Here is a 24,696-nt window from a genome sequence, read left to right on the forward strand (position 1 = left end):
CCACAGTAGAAGGGGGGTCTGGGTGACATCGCTCCCATCAATCAGACCTGCGGGGGTCAAAAATCAGACGTCATGTAACAGGACCACCAACACCTGCTCTGCATGCTGACAGAAAGATCAACATAAAATCATTAGTATGCATTTAAAGTTGCAGTAACTTTTCTCAGTGCTCAGCATCGTAATGTACATTACCCATAATACAGAGCAGAGCTGCAGAGAGTTTGATCAGACCAGCTGTGATCATTATTGTGTTCTGAGCAAAATGATCCAGAGTGACTGTCAGTCTGAGTGATGGGAGGTGTGACATAACGGAGATACGAAGAGTTAGAGGTGGAAGTGTCGCTGTATTATGATGATCTGTGGTTGTACTTGAGGTCCCCCTACAGTAGAGCAGTACAGCAGTTTTTTTTTTTTTCGTCTCGAGCTTTAAAGAAATGAAAGCATTTATCTTGTTGCACCAGATTCTTCACAGTGAATGTCCTACTGTGGCTTGGTGGCTGAGAATTTCAGTTCTAGACTTTCAGTAGAAAAATATCATGATGATAGGGTCACACGCTGTTGCTAATAGTTTACAAAATTCTGTAGAGAAAAATTAATAATTCCATTGTTAGTTTTGCTGTAATGCATAAAAGTGGAACATATATAGTTAATTGCATTAAAAATGTGTGTAAATAAACACAGAGTATGGTCTAGACCTGCATCATATGAAAAGTACAATAAGATAACTTTTGTTATCAATTGACCCTTCGCTAAGGTACGCCCCCCTTAGTTACTGTTGCTAAGTCCGACAAACCGGCGTACCTGTCGGACTTTTATCACGGTGCTGCCACTGTTTATTACTGCACTCCCTGGAGAAATATTGTCTAATTTTTTTGGAAGACAGTTTTGCAGTTGCATCGTGCATTTGAAGGCTGTATTCAGGCTGTCAAACTGACATGAAAAAAAACAAATGATGGAAGCTAATGCCGCATTACCTGACTATTGAGAAAGAGGACAACTATATTAAGGATCAACACTGCTCCTGTACAGCTGGATAGGACTCTGAGTCCTAGCCAGTCATAAAAAAGCAGCAAATAGTAGGGTTATATAACGTTACATTCAGTAGTAAGATGGCCAGTGTTCGCTAAGTAACACATTAGTAATCACAGTAATCACATTTGGAACAACCCACAGCCTACATTTTCCTGGATTTGTTTTAGGTTTTGGAAAGTGAACAAATCGTACTTCTCCTTTCAACCTCCCTGGGTAGATATTGTAACTATTGAAAGTGCCCCAGGAACAACTTTGACCATATCTTGTAAAAATACAGTCCTGTACTCTGATTGTCCAGCTGTGTATTCGGGGTGTGGCTTAGCGAAGGGTCAATTGGTGCGATGTAATTGAACTGGTTATTGTATTTGGTCTTAGACGCATTGCTGTCATGCTGTGATATATTGTAATTTTATAGAAAAAAAGAAAAAAAATTCAATCTTTACCTTTTTAGAGTAGAATTATTAACAATCTGAGGAGACAATGTTTATTATGTCCATGTCTCAATTAGGGGTGGTGGAAAAAATCGATACAGCACAGTATCGTGATATTTCCCATGGCAATACTGTATCGATACACAGATGCCAAGTATCAATATTTTATTATATAAATTGCAGATGGGAGTTTTGAAATTTTTGGTACTAGAATAATAAAATATATTGATTTTTTTTTTTTTTTTTTTTTATTATTTTTTTAGTCCACTAGAAAACGTAACAGGACCATATAGAGGACTGAAAAAGTGATATGAACAAACAGAGACATGGATCTTTTTAGATAAACAGATTTTGACAAAGTTTGATTTTAGGGACCTAATTGGAAGATGGAAAAAGGTAATAAATTGTTATAAAATTGCAATAAAATTGAATTGCAACATAAATATCGTGATAATATCGTATCAAGGGACCTCTGGTGATTCCCACCCCTAGCCTCAATATATACGGTATTTGTCAGTGCGGTGAAGAGAAATAGTGTGATGTTCTCTGATCCTGTAAGCTGCTGTGTCAAAATCCACATGGTGAATCAAACTGTAAGCGGGACAGTTTCTGCTCCTTGAGGTCCCCCTACAGTACAAGAAATAAAACCTTGTTGGTAACACTTATGTTGACAGTGCACTGGGGTTTTTGTTCAGCTTCCACACGTGTCTGTATCACTGTGCTCACTAACAGCACAGAAGTACAAGCCTTTATCTTCTGGGACCAGATTCTTCACAGTGAATGTTCCACTCTCAGCATTAGGTTTAGTGGCTGAGAATTTCTCTTTGCTGAATTCTCCAAAGTCGTGAACTTTGCTGACAGTTGTTGTGAACGCTATTTGTTTCATTGCTTCTCCTGGCAGCTGTCGGTACCAGTACATCTGGTTGTAGCCAGCACCCTTGGTGTGGCTGCAGCTTATTGTTGCATTGTCACCCTTGTGTATCCACAGTTTGTCAGTCTGTTTGACGTCACTCCCACCAATAAGACCTGTATGTTTAACAGTAAAGGATACTGAAGTGAACATTTGTTGATGGATTCTGCTATTCTTACACCACAGCAAAATAAGATTAAGTAATAGAAAAACATGAAAATAAGTTTGTCGTCTTGTATTTTATAAAGTTGATATAATTGTAAATTACCTGTAGTGCACAGCACAAAGACCAACAATCTGAGGAGGCCTCGATTAGTGACAATGATGTACATGTTCTGTCTGACAGAAACTACCAGAGTCTCATTTACTTGAAATGAAGACCTGCAGGTAGGAGTGTCACTGCGTTGTGTGATGTGATCCTTTTGAGCTGTTTTATCGAAGTCTTCAGTATGGTTGTATATGTGGCACTGGGGGTCCCCCTACAGTACATCATTCTGCATTGACTTTAATTCTCATCAGTAACACTGATAAGCTGAAGAGACCTGGTGTGATGAGGTGATGTACAGTATTTGGTTATAATCCAAATCAAGTACATTTTGTAAAGATGAGAGATGATGTGATCTAGCTGGATATACTTTTTTTTTAACCTTCTTTACCCTATTTAATATTGTTTGTAATTGGTTTCATGTCGACCTTAGTGATGGCCACGGAATACATTGGTATAACAATAAAGTTGTTAAAGTGTTGCTGGTGTTTTGACCTCTATAAACTTTTTTCCTTTTATCAGCCCCCTCTTCTTTCAGATATTATCTAAGTTCAACAAAAATAAATGATTGAATATAATATATTTGCCAAAAGCTAAAACAATCAGTAATCAAGAATGTGTGTTGTCAGTTTTTTCCTCAGATTGTGTCAAAACTGTTGATATCTTCAAAGCTGCAGGTGTTCAGGAGCCTGAACATGCAGTTTTTATATTGACATGAGAACAGCCTGCTCTACATAAATACACCACTCATCGTCATTTAATGAAATACTGGAAATAGTGAAACTTGAAATTATTATGAATATATTAACATTATATAATATAACATTGTACCAACAGTATACTATAAAATGAACATTATACTTTATTCTAGGCCTAGTTCCTCCTCCAGGTTGTGGATAGAGCCTCTGCAGTGGACAGATGTCGATTTAGCCAGTGCACCAACATGTGCTCCTTCTGGCAGCCTCCTCTGACAGCAACACGTTCCCCTTGTTCTGTTCTAACTAAAGTTATTGTTATAAATATTGTTCAGTGGTCTTGTCTACATAAAGCGTGGCGTGGGTGGTGCTAGTGTATCGTCTATCTGGTCCTGGTTCAAAAGCTGCAAGGCACACATGCCACAGGCTGCAAAGCACAAATCACAGTAGTTTGATGAGTGGATTGAAAAGCTGTTTACAGTGTGGCAAAATCACTGTTTTTGCACTGGTGGCCAAAATAGGGCTGGACAATAAAACACCAGCAATAATTATCACTATATATATTTTTTCCATAACAATATAACAAATGTTCAATAAATGTTTGATTTTATTCACTTGAATCATTTATTTTGCTGAAAAAACTGAAAAAAGCTTGTACTTAATTTTACTCATGCATATTTGTTGACATTTATCGTAATTGTTTTGAATGTTCTACCTCAGATTTGTGAAGTCATCCACTGTTTGGCCTCAAGGAGCAAAAATAAGCTTTTTAACTTGAATCGTGATCATTATCGATATCGAAAGATATGAAACTTTTTATCGTGATAACATTTTTGGCCATATCGTCCAGCCCTAGGCCAAAAAGTGCTGTTTTCTCTTATGCTTTTTTTTAACTTTGTTCAATTTAAGAAATCAACATTTGAGAATTTCAAAAAGTTTTGTGCATTTTCCTTGATAATAAAGCAAGTAGACTTATGGTCGCATTTGTTTCATTATATCAGCATTGCAATATGACCTTTTCTCCAAATCATGCAGCCCTAGCCCAAACTGACAATGTCCATCAAAGCTGATTTTTCCTTTTACGTTGTCCTCGGGATTTACAATATTTATTTTCTGATATTCCAGAAGAGTTTTTTTTATTGTTTTCGTTTGTAATGGAGTATACAAATGGTGGGTGGTGATTGCCCAATGGATAAAGCTGATGATACACAGAGCAACTTTTAGAGCAATCGTTCAGGGCAACGTTGCCGTCAATGGTAATGAGTAAAAATTACTACCTTAATCCCCTTCCGCCACCACTCCGCCACCCGCCCCGCACCGCCACTATCCGTTCAAAACACAGTCAGACTTGCCACTAGCAACATTGCCCAGCAACATTGCTCAAAAAGTTGCCCCGTGTATCATCAGCTTAAGACGCATGCCTTTTGGTATGAGAGACCCAGGTTTAATTCCCAACTGTGACACATCCACCAATGTGTCCCTGAGCAAGACACTTAAGCTGATGATATAGAGAGAGGCTCGGGAGCGTGTACAGGGCTAAATCCGACCCGGAGACTCCACATTAAAAGCAGAATAGTGATGATGCAAGCAACGGAGAAAACAGGTGTGTGCTTCATTTACAAGTGAGTTTTGAGCCCATTAACTATAAGGCAATGAAAATTTGATTAATTTCATTGAAAAACATATAGCCCCTTTAATGGTAAAACTTTTTTCTCACCCTTCATCCATGGCAGATGAAAGAAGCAAAATATGAAGCCCAGTAAAAACATGTTAAAGGACGAGAGCACTTATCTGAAGCAAACTTCATCATCAGGGAGTAACACTGTTTAGATTGTCAATAAGAGTGCAAGCTGTTAAGCTTTTTTAATTTAATGAAGTTATGTCTTCCCCTGCTGGTGTGAAACATACAGCACATTCACTGACTGGATTTGTGAAGTGAAAAGTAATTTTTTCATTTCACAGAAATGTATCCTATAATAATCAATCATATAATCAAATAATGTTAGCTGTAATGTAAAAAACAGTTTTTGAATTCATCAGGAAAACTCCTCCAATGGTCAGTTTGATCTGAAAGTGATGATATTTATATTTATACAACTGCAGACTGGATGCAGTTATACATTTAGCCTTATGAAGTGGTAAATCATATTCTTTTGTCTGAATGTGATTGAAAGGCATATTACTTCAAATCAGGGTTCACAGGTTTATACCTTGATTGTATTACAACTCTTCCTGTCTGTTGTGTTGCAGGATTATCCAGCAGGTGGCCCCCTGACACCCCAGCTGTGTCTTCACTATGGGTCTACACGTGAACATCCTCCTCCAATCAGCAGCAGCAGGAGCCAGACCAGTTGCAACTCAGTGTCCAAAGTTAAGTTTTATTCACATCTTTGCATTCATGCTAAATACATGATATTATTTACATACATTAGAGTACCTGCATGCTAACATGGTGAAGTTGAGTATGTTAACATACAATTGTGGCTAACATACATGCTAACACAAAGTATAGACTAATATACTATTGCAGTTTAGACTGATGATCTGTGGGCAGTCTCACAGTGAAGAGCTGAACCTGACAAACTGAGTGTGAGCCCCATGTGTGGTAACAATGTAGGAAAGTCAAAAATATTCCTCACTTACAACAGTTTAGATTTCTGGTGTATATGTAGCATTACATCTTCATGGGTTCACAAACGTGGTTTAACTATTGTTTTTTGTGTGTGTGAGTGTAGACATCTAAATAGACAAGGAGATGCTCTTAACATAGGCCAATCTTAGACCAACCTGTAACACAACATACCCATAATAAAGCACCAGTTTACGGTGTGTCCGTTATGATTTCCCAGAGATGTCTACTGGGAACCGGTTCTATTGATGTTGTAATTTCAGAGTCTCCAGTAGAGGTCAGTGATGATTATAGACTCCATGATGCTCATTCAGTGCTGAGTTTTAAATGGATTTCATTTCCAGTGCTGCTGTACTCTATCTATTCATCACCTGGGTACGTCCAGAATAATATATTGGAACTGATGGTATGATACTACAGAGATTTAGAAGTGAAGTCGGTTAACTATGATGAAGTCAGCATCAGATTTAAAATCTTTAAAATGATATATAGATATATAGATATAGATATAGAGAGAGAGATATAGAGATATAGATAGATAGATATAGATAAATAGTTATATAGATATAGATAGATGGATCGATAGTAGCACCCTGAGACTGTTCACCAAGCGTAGTGAGGGAGGTCGAGGGCTTGTGAGTGTCAAGACCACTGTCCAGGATGAAACGACGATGATCCAGGAGTACATCAGGAAGATGGCCCCCAAAGATGAAGGGCTTAGTGAATACCTCAGGCAGCAGAAACCCGAGGGTGAGGACAAGGAAGATGAAGAACCTTCATGGAGGGACAAGCCACTGCACGGCATGTACCACAGACAAATAGAAGTGGCTGATATGAAGAAATCCTACCAGTGGCTGGAAAAGGCTGGACTAAAGGATAGCACAGAAGCACTAATCATGGCGGCACAAGAACAGACACTCAGTACAAGATCAATAGAGGCTGGGGTCTACCATACCAGGCAGGACCCCAGGTGCAGACTGTGCAAGGATGCCCCTAAGACAGTACAGCACATAACAGCAGAGTATAAGATGCTGGAAGGAAGTGCGTACATGGAACGCCATAACCAGGTAGCTGTCATAGTGTACAGGAACATCTGCCTTGAGTATGAGCTGGAAGTCCCAAGGTCAAAATGGAAGACGAGCTAAGGTAGTTGAGAATGACCAAGCTAAGATCCTGTGGGATAAACTGGTGATGGCCAACCAACCAGACATAGTGTTGATCGACAAACAGCAGAAGGTGGCTGTAGCGATGGGTGTGTGTGTGTGTGTGTGTGTGTGTGTGTGTGTATGTATGTATGTATGTATGTATGTATATGTATATATATATATATATATATATATATATATATATATATATATATATATATATATTATAAAAAATACATTTTTGCAGGTGGAGATGGAAAAGTATCTAAAGGCCCTCTTACCAAGCTCTGTACGGACCCTAGGTACAGACATATACAGGACACCAGAGCGCAAATTATAGGAACTAGTGTTGCGAGACATATAAATGCAAAGATAAGAGGGGAACATAACAAGGATAGACTTGTAAATAAAATAAAATAAAAATAAGCCCATGTGTGCCTCTTCATTGATGATGATGAAGGCAAGTTTGTCATTTTGTGCAAGGTGTTTAAAAAGCTTTACATCCAGTCACACATCCAACAAGGATAAACAGTCAGTTAAGTGCATTTCCATAGGCAGATCATAGCAATCAAGTGCAGTGAGAAAAGTTGGAGCAACCAATCTCTTCTTAGTTGTTAAAGAAAAACTAATATCTAAAATAAAACCCTATTTTTAGTTTGTGCTTTTGTACAAGTTTGTCAGTGGGCAATTTACAAGATAGCTGATCATCAGTTAAAATACCAAAGTACTTGTACATTCGCACATAGTGAAAATGCTCGGAAGAAGGCCCAAAGATTTTTCCAGCCCTTTTTTTTACTATTGGACGATTGCTCACTAGTATAAGTAAGGCGAGTGATGTCACAGATATAGAGATTATATATGTTTACAATTATTGCTATTATAAGATGGTTTTCTATTTCCAAGAAATACTTCCTTATGAAGTAAGATTTCCTGACATCTTTGTTTTAATCTATTTCAGTTGTGATGAATATTTTCCTATTGTGATAATGATGGTTTTAAGAACAACCATAAGATTGAAACTGAAAACGCCTCTTCAATGTGGCTGTTACCTCTCTCAGCATAATGGCTCTATACTGTTTGGATGCTTTTGTTGCAGCAGGTCTAAGGTTTCATCCTGTAGTCTTCAGGTTTGGATCAGCAGTATAGTTAAGGTCCAGCACAAAATGCCAGTATGAAAATGCCTTCCTTATTATCTCAAATTGCATGTTGCTCACTTGGTTTATATCTTGAAATATGATTTATTAAAAAGGAACGTATCATTTTTGCCTTGCATTTACTGTGACCTGTTTTACACTTGTTAAAGCACTTTGTAACTTGTTTTTGAAAAGTGCTCTACAAATAAGGATTATTATTATTATTATTATTATTATCATGACCTCATACCTATTTAAATGTATGGGTTCTAAGACTTTAAAAGAGAGTATGAAGTTGAAGTATGAAAGAAGAAAACAACTTACAAAGGTCAGAGTTTGCAGGAGGACCTATAATTATCTAGCTCACAGATGTCGGACACACCACGTTTCTGTTGCAGCTTCACAGACGTTTCCTGTTTATCTGATCTGAGTTTGCACAAACATGTTATTCAAAGAAGCAAATGTAGAAAGTAGAACTTGTTCTTTCTCACTTTGGCTCCTGCTGGATTCTTTACTGAGACAAAAGACAAATGTTGCTTACAGTTTAGACAGAAGCCTTTAGTTAATGACCCTTTCTTTATATGCCTCAAATACAGGTGCTGGTCATATAATTAGAATATCATCAAAAAGTTGATTTATTTCAGTAGTTCCATTCAAAAAGTGAAACTTGTATAATGTATATATTCATTCCACACAGATAGTGTTCATTCCAACTAATGAAAACCCCCAAATCAGTATCTCAGAAAATTTCAATATTGTGAAAAGGTTCAATATTGAAGACACCTGGTGCCACACTCTAATCAGCTAATTAACTCAAAAGGCCTTTAAATGGTCTCTCAGTCTAGTTCTGTAGGCTACACAATCATGGGGAAGACTGCTGACTTGACAGCTGTCCAAAAGACGACCATTGACACCTTGCACAAGGAGGGGAAGACACAACAGGTCATTGCTAAAGAGGTTGGATGACACAAAGCTCTGTGTCCAAGCACATTAATAGAGAGGCGAGGGAAGGAAAAGATGTGGTAGAAAAAAGTGTACAAACAATAGGAATAACCGCACCCTGGAGAGGATTGTGAAACAAAACCCATTCAAAAATGTTGGGGAGATTCACAAAGAGTGGACTGCCGCTGGAGTCAGTGCTTCAAGAACCACCACGCACAGACGTATGCAAGACATGGGTTTCAGCTGTCACATTCCTTGTGTCAAGCTACTCTTGAACAAGACCCAGTGTCAGAAGCGTCTCGCCTAGGCTAAAGACAGAAAGGACTGGACTGCTGCTGAGTGGTCCAAAGTTATGTTCTCTGATGAAAGTAAATTTTGCATTTCCTTTGGAAATCAAGGTCCCAGAGTCTGGAGGAAGAGAGGAGAGGCACAGAATCCACATAATCCACATTGCTTGAAGTCCAGTGTAAAGTTTCCACAGTCAGTGATGGTTTGGGTGCCATGTCATCTGCTGGTGTTGGTCCACTGTGTTTTCTGAGGTCCAAGGTCAACGCAGCCGTCTAACCAGGAAGTTTTAGAGCGCTTCATGCTTCCTGCTGCTGACCAACTTTATGAGGATGCAGATTTCATTTTCCAACAGTACTTGGCACCTGCACACAGTGCCAAAGCTGCCAGTACCTGGTTTAAGGACCATGGTATCCCTTGTCCTTAATTGGCCAGCAAACTGGCCTGACCTTAACCCTACAGAAAATCTATGGGGTATTGTGAAGAGGAAGATGCGATACGCCAGACCCAACAATGCAGAAGAGCTGAAGGCCACTATCAGAGCAACCTGGGCTCTCATAACACCTGAGCAGTGCCACAGACTGATCGACTCCATGCCACGCCGCATTGCTGCAGTAATTCAGGCAAAAGGAGCCCCACCTAAGTATTGAGTGCTGGACATGTTCATACTTTTCAGTTGGCCAACATTTCTAAAAATCCTTTTTTTGTATTGGTCTAATTTTTGGAGATACTGAATTTGGGATTTTCATTAGTTGTCAGTTTTAATCATCACAATTAAATGAAATAAACATTTGAAATATATCAGTGTGTGCAACTTTTTGATGATATTCTAATTATTTTTAATTACTGCAAAGATGATGTACATTATGTCATTCATTTGTAACATCAATGAAACTGGAAGTAAATATCAACACGCAGCCATCCAGTTGGCACCATGCTGCATTTTATTGCTGAATTTCTGATACAGATTCCTTTTCTCTTTTAAGTTAATACAAAACCAGACAAGAGGCTCACACGTAATAAGCATGCCCATGTCCTCCCTCTGGAGTGCATAGTTTCTACACAGACCACCTTCTCCATGGAAAAGTTGATCAACAAAGTAATGTAATTTTACCTAAGCGTCTGTTAATTTTTCCCCATGGGAACAAAGGTTAAATGGTGTTTTTCAGCTGCACTGTGGCTGTACTGCCCTGGTCATGTTTGGCACAACAGAGATTGAGAGGAGATACACTTAAAACTACTCTCTGTTACTTCTTTTTTTGGTGCAGTTTAGTCTGTAAAAACTACAACTGATGATCAAAGCTACTTCAACATGCTTGCTGTTGTGTCAAACAGCCATCCCCAAGTTGTCACCTTGTCACAGAACATCTGATATGAACATTTCAATAGCCTAGTTACACTCATTCACATTATTGCATGCAATACAATGCATTCATTATGCTAAATCATGCATATTTTTAAAACCCACATATTCATGTTGCCTACTTGCTTATAAATTGTGATTATAAATCCCCACAAAGAGCATCACAGGGTTTTTAGAACACAGTATTCAAGACAGGATGATGATGATGGTGCAAGTCAGTACATAGAGAGAAAGTGCTTTTCAAACAAATGTCAAGTTCGTTCAGTAAGTCCTTTGCAGCAGCCACAGAGTTACTGAAAGTCTGTATTTTGAAAGGAAGAGGTGGTTTTGTAGATGTAAAAATGCTACAAGAATTGAAATTCAAAGCATCTCTCATGTACCAATTAGTTTAGATTATTGTTTTGGTGCTTAAAAAAGGCAGGGAAATTAGTCTGTGAAAAAGAAGTATTTTGTTTCATTTATCAGAGTAATACCATAATGCTACAGCAGCCCTCACATATACCTTGTTCTGCAGGAAGTATCCCTTCATAAGTGATACTGTATTCTGAAGCGAAATATTGTACAACTTCCCCAAAAAGTGACTAATAGATTGCTACAATATGCATAAAAGTGAAGGGGGGGTGGGGGGATCCTTTCCACATGACATTACAGACTCCTTTTAACACTTACACCCTGGCACTAAACTCATGCATTATTGTAGGTTATTGCTTCTAAAACTCTAATCAAATACAATTTTATGGATTAAAATATATCGCTCTGAATCCCACAACTATGAGGTATTATGTACAATACAATGTCATGGTGAGATCTTAATTCTAGGACTAAAACGCGTCGGATCCCTAGCAATTCTATCCAAATCTAAGATTAAAATACTATAACATTTCTCTAAAGGTCTCTGTAATTGTCAAATGTGGGACTTGTTTTGGGGAGCTTTTTGGCTGTTGCATAAAACTGCCTAATGTTTTTGATGCTCAAGAGTGCATACATATAATTTAGGACATCTCTTAAGCTTTTTTAAAAAAATTATTTTCAGATAAGAATCCTAACAATGTACAGCAGTTCTGTTAGAAAGTACTTACTTATATTGAGCATATCTGCCTATATAGAACTAGCTGAATCAATACTTAATCAACAACTGCATACTCTGATTGTGTTCTTTAATTGTATATTGTATATTTATTATGCAACTTATTCTATACCCAAGACATGGAATAAAAAGGAGATCTTGCATTAGTCTAAGATTTTAGGGCAAAGCTGTATTTATATGTAGTGCCTCAATCTATCACCCTTTCATTTTTCAAAATCCACAGTTTTAAGCTCCAGCTTAGTCTAGAAGTCGATTTCACTATTCTTCATGAAGCAAGCATCACTACTGGTCATGCATGGCTACTATAATGTTGGCACCACAGTCCCGCTAAATAAGCTAATGCACATGAGTCTATACATATCTTAATGGAAGACATTGGTGATTTTGTTGCTTTCAAACAACTTGTCACTTGTTTATACAATATACAGTTTGGTCAACAACATGACAGTTAAGATCAAATATTGCACATATCCCGGTAAATGTGATTTCTTTTTTTTTTTTAAATATAGAAATCAGATAAAAAACAAATGAGACCAGGGTTTCCTTCAGGTAAGGACGAATTCACTGTAAACTTGAATCAAAGGAATTAAAGCTGCTATTTCAGCACTGGTCTCTCTCAGGTGTAAGAGCTTACTGGACACACAGAAAAAGCAGGTAGAGACAAAGCAGGATGTCTGATAAACTTTTCTGGGCGAGCCAGATTCACTTTTTTTGGGAGGGGGGTGGGGGGGGCTAGATTATCTTGTCTCACAGTTCACGGCACAAAAGGAATCAAATGGTCAACTCTGACTCTACCTGTAGCGTGTAGGGAATGTCCTGTTATATATATATATATAAATAAAGAACAAAATGGGAATATTTCCAGGTACAAAGACAAATTAAAAATATGTTGGAGGGGGGTAAAATTGAACTAGACATTCGAATAAAAGACTAACTAAGATTTTTAGGGATCTCAAGGATTAAATCACAAGAGGAATATTGGCAATTCTGTCTCCACCTCCAATTTGTGAATAAACCTGCAGACTTGCAAAAAGGAGTGCACAAAAATGAAATGCAAAAATTAAAGCATGGAGTAAATAAAATACTATGTTGTGACCTTCCTTTAGAAAAGATGCACAGTTTGAGTGAGTCGACATTTTCCTCAAAATGTATGAACTGAAAGTAAACATGTGCTTCTGGGCTGCTCAGTCTTCTCCTATTCACCGGTCAGCAACCTGACTTACTAACCAAAACCAAATTCAGCCAGGAACGATACATGACTGCTGGGGTGCTTGACAATCATTAAGTTACTCATACTGATCACCCTTCCTTTCACTCCTGTTGGACTTGTTATGGCGATGAGGTAGTGCAAAAAAACAAATAATACACCCTATGAGTCTAATTTAATCACAGGCGTTGATCTTTGCTACAGTATCTTGTGTCTTTACTTTCTTCCCAAGAAACGGGATTAGTTTCTTCATTATCAAACTGCTTTGATCTAATTACAGAGTGTGAGGATATTCTTTACTTAGTCAGGAAGCAACAGTGACTATGTTTACATAAGAACGTTTAGCTACATGTAGACATAGTCACTGCAATCTTGGCAGATGTCCTGACAGATAAGCATGCTGTAGAAACAGGCCAGGACAAGGGGGTGGGGCTGTGGAGGCCAATGTCCCAGCAACATTAGGAAGGAGGGCAGCCGTGTCCCAAAAGCCCAAAAGAGGTCATCTTCACAATGACTCTTCGTCCTTTACCTCCACAGGTCCGGGTAGCCGTGGAAGTGATCTGGGCTTTTACAACTGCATTGACGGGAAAGCCCATCCTAGAATAAAAAATTCATACATCATTTCTATATCATTGTACAGTTTAGTTTTAATTTATGAATGTATCGAGCCTAAAATCGAGCAATTTAAAGACAAGATTATGTTAATGATGCTATCAAGACTGTAAGTTCTCAGTGATGATGAAAATAGTGAATAACAAACAATATATAAAGATAATTACAGTGGTGTAATTAAGCAAATATTCACATTGAAGAAGCTGAAATTAGGGAATACTAGATATTTTTTGCTTGAAAAAGGACTTAAACAACTTTATCAAAAATGTTGCAGATAGATTTTCTGAGGATCGAACCAATCGATCTATAAACAAATTGTTTTAGCTCATTCAAAAAAAACAAAAAAATCATAGGCCTTTTTTTAAAAAAAACAGTAAGTCCATCAAAGTGCTCTGACATCCAGCTAAGGGACAGAGTTTGATTTTGATTTGATTGTAGTGTCTAAAATCACTGGAAAGGCAGAATGTGTATATTTACTGTAACACTGAAGTTTACCTTTCACGTAAATTGCCAATTCCCAAAATGTGCAGAAATATGCGCTAAGGCCGGCGCGGAGGTCTGGCATGATTGAGAAGCACTGACCTTGGTCCGAAATGATGCGGAGGTATTTCCACTGTGGTTCGAGCTGCAGCTGCTCATAATGGTAAACAAAAGCCAGGGGGTTTCTTCCTCTACGGTGACACATTTCGGTCTCCCAGTCTGGTTGTGTGCAGGGTTTATTCTGGGGAGAGTTGGCCGCGCCGGCTGAGGATTCATTTCGAGAAGACTAAACCGAAAACCCCCGGTCCCCGTTTTCTCCCTGCTTACGCCCCGGGGAGGAGAAGGTCCCCTCGTCCCCTTCGCCGTACAGCCTCCGCTCTACGCCATTTTCGCTCTGTTACTACGAGACAACGGAAGAGTGCGACGATTGTGCCGGAGACCTGTCAATCAAAATGAAAGCCCGCCCCGGATGTACTTCTTGTTCTTCTTCTCTTCTGACAGTTGTCAATCAGCCTTGTGGTGCGTTCACTGCTGCTAACAGAACTACAGAATGACCAGAATTAACAAAACTATGCATTAATTAAGTTATATTAAGTGTTGGTTAGTAAATAGATAGCGATGCTGAAATGTACTTAAGCATTAAAAGCACTATTTCTAAAAAAGAAAACTGACCCTTTAAGAGTAAATTACTCCTAACTACCTCTTTAAGGTAGTCTAGCTAACTACTCAATTCAATAGTTTATTTATGGAAACTTAATTTGTTTATTAATCGAGTAGATATTTTTAAAAAAATCATTTATAGAGCACAACTGTCAACTGTTGGCTATTTCGAATTCTCACAATCGAGAATTTGCTGCTTCCATGTAACTTAAATTAAATATCTTGGACTGTCTGTCTGACACCTTTCTAATGTTTACTGGCCAATGATTAAACAATTATCTGATCAGTTAATAATGGCAATAACTGTCAGGTACAACCACATTTTATAAACATTTAAAATTTACATATCTTTCATGTAAAATGAAATTTTGTGAAAGGTAGATAGGTTTATTGTCACAATAGAACGTTATAGAGTGAAATTGAGTTCTGTAACTCCCTTCTGCTACATAGCAGACAATATTACATTAATAAAGAAAATAAACTATCATCACTGGAGCAGTGCTGAGGATGAATTAGACTAGAATTACAACTAGATCTACATCTCACTACATCAGATGATATATTGCTCTGTAATTAGCTGCTGTTAATAAGCAAACCATAACAGATTCACATATCATCTCCCTCTGAGTATTGGTGGGGTTGCTAAAAGTATAATTTGCATTTTTTGCAGACCTAGTTAATATAGATTTGTATATTATTTTTGGCATCGGTTTGCATTTGGTAATACTTTTTCATGCCTTTATTGTGCAAGCTGAATTTCTTTCATGCACAGTAACGATTGATTCAGTGTTGTCTAAAGACAAAAATAAAACCAGATACAGAACATAAAATACCAAGGGCCTTCAAAGAACACAGTTCATTTTTCAATGAATGACACAAAGCAAGCATGGCACTTATTTTATTCAAATCAAATTCATGAATCACTTTGATAATACCTAGACCAACAAGTCAAGTTTCTGTACTCAGCTGCTGAAGGGTGTTCTTGTAATGATTTAACAAACTCACATTAAAAATTAAAGGGTCAGACATTTGTATTCATATTCATGTACACTAGCCTGTACAGAAAATATATTTAATGCTTTAAATTCTCTTTACCATTTGGAATGAATCAATGGGGAAAAACATTGCAAGACAAATGTTGAGCAGTGCACAAATGAGAACCCATTTCTTCTTAGCCAAAGGGATACTGGTCATATAAACAGAAGCACAGCACATTCTCATGAGTTTACCTGTTTTAAGCCTACAAACTAACTGGTCCACAGCCCACTTTCCACCACAGGGCCTGACAACAGACCACGGTGGCAGTTGGCTGTCCAACTGTGATACCGATACCATTTTGCAAATGACACAATGGTTACATATCAGAACAAGTACTAGGGAAGACACACATACTAGCCTAAGAGCAGCATTTTGTGTGAAATCTTCATTCTTACCAGTACAGTTTTAGTTGTAAATGAATAAGAAGTTCTTTAAATATCACATTATTCTCATGTTAAATCAGCAGTGGCCCCGCTTGGTTACTGGTTTTGAAAGGAGGGTCAAACTCACTTTGGTTGAAATCCAACATTTGAAACAGGTAATTACAATCTATTGGCAGTAGCTAGGTTAACCCATATGGGGGAGAAAAAAAAAAAAAAAAAAAAAAACCACACACAAACATGACAGTAGGTTCCTGTTTACTGTTCAGATAATAACTTACAAAGGGGAACCAAAGTCATGGCACTTCAGTGAGTAAAACACAAAGGTCTGTGGAGCAGGTCCTGCTTTGCTTTAAGGGTCAAACTTGCCTGGCTTGCTGTTCTGACTTGTTCTACCTCAAGTCAAAGAAAAGTCATTAGATCCAGTTTGCATTAAAAACACTGTTTGTTTTGAAGTGGAATCACACATCTTTTAAGTTTCACTTTGAACCATTGCATATTTATATGGACAAAGACAGCATGTGCTAAATATCCATGGAACAGCATTGAGTAAACTTAGAATAAACTTACTCACTGCAATAGCAAAAAGCTTTATCGTACCGTGCTATAAAATATTTTTTCATGTGAAAAGTGGAACAGCAGTGGTACTAACTGTGACCCCCCAAAACATTTTCTAATAAATAATGTTCCATTACTGGGAAAAATACATAATGACATTGCATAAAACAACCCAAGGCACGCAACTTTTCCCTTTGTTTACAGAGCAGTGCAGTCTATGACATTATCTACCTAATGCTTAGTCTGACAGCGTGTACTTGTAGTGTGGGTCACAGCAGCCTACTGAGAAGCTGGATGAGGTTGTGTTCTGACATCAACTAGCATGTTGGAGCTCTAATCAAAATAAAATAAAGCAACTTAGTGCAGGAACCGGATGCTCATTTTCTGTTCCACATCCACCTTCTCTAAGACCTGCGGAAACAATCAAAACAGAACAAGTTTAGTTTTTTTAAAACAACTGTTTCTATGATGTGGTCATAACGCGGCATGACGACTTCACTGACAGGCTTATACAGAGCTCAACACTAGCCAAAAACAATGTATTTAGCTAAGTACTATTAACTAAAAACACACAAAACATTCAACATGCACTTTGGTGAAAAACAGTCAGTGAATGAATTTGTTTCAATATTAAAAATCGATTTGAAACATTTTAACTTGTTAGCAATGGTTAGGAAACTGTGTGGCTTGAACTAACCTAAAATAATTTGTCATGTGTATCTTGTGCTCTCATAGTAACTAAACAAGGATATAAGTTCTACCTCCTGTACTATGTAAAATGTGTCCTTGGAATATATTTTTTCCTATTCTGTGGCCACTCCTGGGCTGTAGTTTGTGTCCCACTGGGGCCTCCAATGCTAAAAATGTACAGTAAAAGTACCAAAAAAAATAAAAGAACAACAACTTTTTATGAAAAACCATAGAAAGTAAAGAACACAGCAGCATAAATAAGTACACAAGACAGTTGTAAATGTGAGGTGACAGATGCCCTCTGACCATAAGACTTGCCTTGATGAATTCATTGAAGGAAATGGAGTTATCTCCATTTGTGTCAGCCTCCTGTATGGTCCTATCAGCAATGCTGCCAAGCTGTTCATCTGAAATGTTTACACCAACCATCATCCGTAAGACCTGCAAAGAATGAACAAAAGGTGTCTTCATGGTTAATGGATACCAGTGAAAAACAGTTCCTGGCAAAGATTAAATAATAGTCATGATGCTTGTCTAAACAGTAAGGTGAAATGTTTTGAAAACAATATTAATGCTGCGTGTATTTAAGCACAACACAAGATAATTTTTAGTTATTACAGTTAAATGGCCAGTAAGCAGCAGCCACACTTGACTGTAGAAATTACATGATTAGAAATCCAGTGAAGACATATCTGAAAAACAGGCCAACAAACAGCACTTTGAGTTACATGTTTGGCGTGTTAGAGCCTCATGCATCACATGAAGCAGACACAGAAGTGTTTTCCACAAAACAAGAGATCTGGCTGAGTCATTTAACACAGAGCTTACAGCAATTACAGGTCACACAATGTTACCAAAACCGAGACGGCTTCACAAAGGGACAGCAAATAACATGGAGGGAAGCCAAATTCAGGATATTAGACTGTCTGAAAAATCAACCTGTAGTTAAAGTGACATATCATATCATTATCAGCACAAGGGCAAAGTCTTCCCATCGACATGGCAATCCCTCTCTTTGTGGAGCATTTTGACATAGACGTTGCATAACAGCATGCTTCCTTTGTTAAATATATACTAAAGAGCAAATCTTTTCAGCGGTAATAAAAATGGATTTCCATGAAGAGAAGAAAAGACATCTATGAAATCCATTTAATTACCATCTGAATTATTTACTTATTGCTTGGACCTGTTGTTTGGACAAACTGTACTGTGATTCAGCATCCTATTTACATGACAAACCAATGCACTCACCTGCAGCAGCTCATCCCGGGAGATTTTGTCATCTCTGTCTAGGTCATACAGACGGAAAGCGACTGGAAAAATAAAAACATATATACAAGTCATTACAGAGTAAGCTAATTTTATGAAATCCTGTGAATGTTCTTGATACTGTTGACCAGCTCCACCCAAACACTCCCGTGTGACTAAGCTCCACACTCACAGAGCAGCTTGTTTGTCCTGCTGTTGAGTGGCTCGCTGGCAGCGGCGTTCTTGTTCTTCTCATTGTCCTCGATTGGTCTGAAGTGCGCCAAGGTCCGCATGAAGCCCCTGAAGTTTACCTGGTCCTCTCTAAAAACCAGAGAGAGAATTATAAAACTGTACAGCACATCAGACAAAAAAACAACAACATTGTTCTACATATTTCTGGATAACAGAAACAAAATAAACTAGTACTGATTCTTTGTGTAGTCTCAGATTACCTTTATGCTCATGTGGGCAACACAATGAAAACTCAAACTAGTTTTATCTAACACCATTTTACAGCTCTCCACCTCTATTCTCAAGTAATTCTGAATCAAACAAGCCAAAACCAGAGCAAGAAAAACACATCTAAAACCATTAAAAGCCAAGGCTAAAATTAAGACGCCTACACATCTGACTTTTTGGGATTTTAATGATACATTGGAAAACATCTGGTTTTTAACTTTCAGACTGATAAAAACAGCCAAACAACTGCCAAATATACAGAAAGAACCTGCGGTGATAAAAAACCCAAGTTGGCAGAGAAGACGGAGCCTCTCAAGTCTTCAGTCAAGCAGCCACAACTGAAAAGCCTGATGGCCTCGTTCAGCTTTGTGGTAGTTGTGACTCAAACCTATAATGTACACTCCTGCGAAAAAAAACAAGATCTCCAGAGACAGCAGACCAATAACAGGGACAACTCACCCCTCAGGAAAGAAAGCATTGATGATTCTGTCGCCCAGCGGATTGATGGCCAACTCCGGGATCCTCTGGAAATCTTCTCGGCTGCAGGCATGAGGAGAAATAAAAATTACAACACAACATATTTTAATAAAAAATCAAAACAGATATTGTTCATTTAAATCCTTACAACAATTTAACACAGATCTTAAGACTGGGGTCAACTTTAAAAAGATGTGACAGAGTACAAACCTCCTGCAGCTATGTCTTAAAACCAGACTTGATTTGAGAAATATAAAAACTGAAGAGGAAGAACAGAAAACAAGGTGGCAAATAAATATTTTTTGATTCTAGGAGTAGTTTTGGCTTATATCAATAATTGAATTTGGGAATATGTCAGTCAGTGAAAAAGTTTCCTAGTCTATCTGTAAGACCGGAAGTTAGTCAGCTGAGACATATGTCCATCTCACTGTTGTGGTAACTAATGAATGACAAGAAAGTCACCTTGGGTGTGAATGTACCTGACTTTGTGCTGTGACTGAAAGCACTGGAGCAAGAACAAGTGGAACCAAGAACTTGTTATGTGTAAACACACAATAAATCAGAAGATCTGTAGAGAGATAGCTTGTTTTTTTTATTTTACCCTTGAGAGACTGATCTGCAAATGAACTCTCATTGAGAAATCAAGGGGCAGAGCCAAACCATATTTCAAACTGTTTTAGCAGCCTTAATGATTACCTAATTCTTCACCTATTGCTTGTTCAGCTAGTGGGTAATCACAAACCATAGAACTGTCACACTGAGGTGTCGGCTGACTACTCAAAATCACACTGTGCTTAAGTCATAGTATCAGTCATAGTGAAACTCATGTGAGAATGATGGATACCTCGCTACACTTTGGCTGACCTTTATCTAATGACAATACATTGTCACTAACCTGTTAAATTTCTATTCACATAGTATATTCATTTAATAGAAATTATATATTTCTGCAAGAGCTACCAACTCCAAATACAGTGGGGAGAACAAGTATTTGATACACTGCTGATTGTGCAGGTTTTCCTACTTACAAAGCATGTAGAGGTCTGTAATTTTTTATCATAGGTACACTTTAACTGTGAGAGACGGAATCTAAAACAAAAATCCAGAAAATCACATTGTATGATTTTTAAATAATTGATTTGCATGACATAAGTATTTGATCACCTACCAACCAGTAACAATTCCGGCTCTCACAGACCTGTTAGTTCTTCTTTAAGAGGCCCTCCTGTTCTCCACTCATTACCTGTATTAATTGCACCCGTTTGAACTCGTTACCTGTATAAAAGACACCTGTCCACACACTCAATTAAACAAACAGACTCCAACCTCTCCACAATGGTTAAGACCAGAGAGCTGTGCAAGGACATCAGGGATAAAATTGTAGACCTGCATAAGGCTGGGATGGGCTACAGGACAATAGGCAAGCAGCTTGGTGAGAAGGCAACAACTGTTGGCGCAATTATTAGAAAATGGAAGAAGTTCAAGATGACGGTCAATCTCCTTCGGTCTGGGGCTCCATGCAAGATCTCAACTCGTGGGACATCAATGATCATGAGGAAGGTGAGGGATCAGCCCAGAACTACACGGCAGGACCTGGTCAATGACCTGAAGAGAGCTGGGACCACAGTCTCAAAGAAAACCATTAGTAACACACTATGCCATCATGGCTTAAAATCCTGCAGCGCACGCAAGGTCCCCCTGCTCAAGCCAGCGCATGTCCAGGCCCGTCTGAAGTTTGCCAATGACCATCTGGATGATCCAGAGGAGGAATGGGAGAAGGTCATGTGGTCTGAGACAAAAATAGAGCTTTATGGTCTAAACTCCACTCGCCGTGTTTGGAGGAAGAAGAAGGATGAGTAAAACCCCATGAACACTATCCCAACCGTGAAGCATGGAGGTGGAAACATCATTCTTTGGGGATCCTTTTCTGCAAAGGGGACAGGACGACTGCACCATATTGAGGGGAGGATGGATGGGGCCATGTATTGCGAGATCTTGGCCAACAACCTCCTTCCCTCAGTAAGAGCATTGAAGATGGGTCGTGGCTGGGTCTTCCAGCATGACAATGACCCGAAACACATACAGCCAGGTCAACTAAGGAGTGGCTCCGTAAGAAGCATCTCAAGGTCCTGGAGTGGCCTAGACAGTCTCCAGACCTGAACCTGTCAAGAACTACAGGAAACATGATCTCTGTAATTGCAAACAAAGGTTTCTGTACCAAATATTAAGTTTTGCTTTTCTGATGTATCAAATACGTATGTCATGCAATAAAATGCAAATTATTTAAAAATACTATGTGATTGTCTCTCACAGCTGAAGTGTACCTATGATTAAAAAATGACCTACATGCTTTGTAAGTGGGAAAACCTGAAAAATCAGCAGTGTATTATACTTGTTCTCCCCACTGCAAGTCAAATATTATTAAAACACTCTTTTCAATTTTAATTGCCTCTCTTTCTGCTCATTAGTGTCTGTAATTTATAGGAACATCACAATTCTGTACCTGTTGACATTTTATTGGTGAAAAAGGAAGGAATGCAGACAAAGCCTACAAAAGGCAAGCAAAAATCTGCAGGCATGTAATAATTTAAAGCTATAAGTGACAATTAATTCTTAATGCCTTCATGAACTTTCCAGTTTTCAATCACTACCAACACAAGCAAGTGGTCATTTAACTGGCAAATCTGTTCCCCATAATATAAAATGTCCTGCTAGGATTTGCTGGTTACATGCCAAATAGCTCTTAAAGGAACCAAAGTAATCAGCCCCAGCATGTGGCTGATGTTTAATGTGTTTACTTTCGCAATGGTGGTTATTTGATTTCTTACCTGAGGGTGCCGTTTTCACCTTTATCAAGGCTGGTGAAGCGGCTGTACAAACGCGTGATTTGACTGTGGGAGACTGTGGGGAGGATAGCAGAAGATAACTGGTATACAGTGCTTTCAGGTAAAATAACTTCACCTCATTACACCATATGAAGTTATCTTCAGACGATGTGTGTGCACAATTAAGTTATACAGCCAACATAAACGCTACTTCATTTACTTTCAAGTTACATGTTTATGAATTTCCCTGAAAACAATATTATGCTTCTAATAACTGGCTAATTGCAGTGAATGTCAACATAATTGTGAGTTCAGTAAGCAGCTCTTGTCTCTATCGCCATCACAGGAATTAGTCTGAGCTCAACTTACAGCCAGTCTCTTTCTTAATTTCTTCGATTTCCTCTTCTCGGAGTAACGTGGACGCTCTGGATCCCATGGTGAAATGTTAAAGGGTGTTGTGAACAGACTTGCTTGTCGTCTTGCGCAACCTAATCAGCCGTGGACAAATCCCGATCCGGACCTATGTTAAATAAAAGTTAGCAGGTTAGCTAACGTTAACGCAGAGAGGTAAAATGCCGCTTTGCTGTGAAAGCAGATGGGAACTAACCACTTACAGCTAGACTTTAATCCAACCAGCCGTTTGCTTCCCTCCTGGCGATGTAGCTCGGCGGATAGTCTGTTTGCTAGCAAACCTTTTCTATGGTCTGTGGTGTTTTCATGTTACCAAACCTGTCCGGTGTAGTTCCTGTTTTGTGAGGAGGGCAGGTACTATGGCGAGGACCCGCCCTACGCTGCCTCTGATTGGCTTAGCCTGACGATGACGTTTCTTACATAGCAGTAGTAACCAGACGTTTTTGCTGTTATACGGTCTTCGACAAATTAGCTCGAAATTGTTAAGCCGTAGTTCTCTCTTTTAAGTTCAGTCAATGTGTTCACAGTATATGTAGGAGGGTGAGAAGGGTTAAGTTGAGAAACATCGCCGTTACTTGTGGTTTTATATATATATATATATATATAAAAAGGTTGTTAACCGCACATGAATCAATCGTCGTTGTTGTGCCGAGTTGTGCCTGCCGAGAATTTAATGCACGTCACGGGAGCGCGCACTGCTGAAGCACAAATTGCCAGAAATTGTGTTGATTTCTACAGCAAAGTACTATCAAGTCAATTGTGTTTTATTACTCTGGGTAGAAGTAGCATTCCTTGATACGACTGCACTGAAATATGCGAGGTTTTCTTGAAAAATCTTTCAATATTTCTGAGAGCGAAGCATAGTTACTTGATCGATGTGTTTTAGTATTTCAGATCCTTACAAACTGTTACCCTAAAATTACGTTTTTAAATGCGAAAAATTAATTTCGGCTGTCAAATTAACTCTACGATTCAAAGTGTCATGTACTGAGTGTTCAGGGGTATAAGAGTAACGTTATAACGCATAACGGAATAACCGTATGGTTTGTGCTCAATTTACAGACCCCGGGCTGTGTAGGAAAAGCGGATTTTTTTTTCAGAGCACACGAAAAACAAAGAGCTGATCAATGTGCACAGCAATGTGTCTGAAAAGGAACTTAAGAGGTGGAGCCACCTGTTTCCTCAGTTCAGTTCGATCTCAAAACGTTTTGCACCGGTTTGCAACGTCTTGTCGGCGCTGAACTCGCCCATGGTTTTCTCAAGCAAAATGGATTTGGGTAGCAGAGTGTCCTGCCTGTTTAACATTTGACGCTAATATTTTGAATGTAACTGGGCTGCATTTCAATTTAAAAATACAATGTTATCCATTATGTTAAACAAATAAAGCTAATTAATATAATTCAAAAGAAAACCTATTCAGCGCCCATTTGAAAGTTCATCTATTCATTTCAGTCATGCCAAAGAAAAGCTTGCAGCCGAGTGGGCCACCAACCTGCTTGGGAGACCATCTTCACTATAACAGCGGGTCAGACTTGTAGCCCAAACTCTTGAAAATATCAAAATTCTGAGTCAAAATACACTCACATAGCTATGTGAAGCAAAATTAATGCCAATATCTAATAATTACTCATCGCATCCAATGACAAAAACTCAAATTTTTGAGATAACAAATCAAAAAACAATTAAAATCCTCCATGTTCTATTTTAAAAACACTGCTTTGAATAATGATTCGT

General features: G+C 38.4%; 1 protein-coding gene, 1 long non-coding RNA gene and 1 gene segment (V, D, J or C); all 3 read right to left on the reverse strand.

Annotated features, from left to right (window-relative positions):
* Positions 1-2,154: 2,154 nt before the first annotated feature.
* On the reverse strand, positions 2,155-2,705 carry LOC123979370. The segment is given in 2 exon segments: positions 2,155-2,489; positions 2,642-2,705. Coding segments are annotated over 2 exon segments (399 nt in total).
* Positions 2,706-10,388: 7,683 nt separating this feature from the next.
* LOC123978849 lies at positions 10,389-14,673 on the reverse strand. The gene is made up of 2 exons (XR_006827058.1): positions 14,319-14,673; positions 10,389-13,721 (listed from the first exon to the last, which is right to left on the reverse strand). It is a non-coding gene; the product is annotated as an uncharacterized LOC123978849 (long non-coding RNA).
* Positions 14,674-15,758: 1,085 nt separating this feature from the next.
* chp1 (calcineurin-like EF-hand protein 1) lies at positions 15,759-23,500 on the reverse strand. The gene is made up of 8 exons (XM_046062364.1): positions 23,166-23,500; positions 22,921-23,071; positions 22,555-22,627; positions 19,709-19,789; positions 18,984-19,111; positions 18,794-18,855; positions 17,861-17,983; positions 15,759-17,263 (listed from the first exon to the last, which is right to left on the reverse strand). The coding sequence occupies exons 2-8, from the start codon at positions 22,985-22,987 to the stop codon at positions 17,210-17,212; spliced, it is 588 nt and encodes a 195-aa protein (XP_045918320.1). The 5' UTR covers positions 22,988-23,071; positions 23,166-23,500; the 3' UTR covers positions 15,759-17,209.
* Between the last annotated feature and the right edge of the window lie 1,196 nt (positions 23,501-24,696).

Source organism: Micropterus dolomieu, linkage group LG11, assembly GCF_021292245.1.
Source record: "Micropterus dolomieu isolate WLL.071019.BEF.003 ecotype Adirondacks linkage group LG11, ASM2129224v1, whole genome shotgun sequence".
In the NCBI taxonomy this organism is placed as follows: Eukaryota; Metazoa; Chordata; class Actinopteri; order Centrarchiformes; family Centrarchidae; genus Micropterus; species Micropterus dolomieu.

What these genes read in the sequence shown, in the direction of transcription:
- chp1 (XM_046062364.1), bottom strand. Translation starts at nt 22,987, where the DNA reads ATGGGATCCAGAGCGTCCACGTTACTCCGAGAAGAGGAAATCGAAGAA. An exon ending in AATTAAGAAAGAGACTGGCT is followed by an intron (nt 22,628 to 22,920) that starts GTAAGTTGAGCT and finishes TCCTCCCCACAG; the next exon opens with TCTCCCACAGTCAAATCACG. An exon ending in CCCGGGATGAGCTGCTGCAG is followed by an intron (nt 17,984 to 18,793) that starts GTGAGTGCATTG and finishes CATTCTTTGCAG; the next exon opens with GTCTTACGGATGATGGTTGG.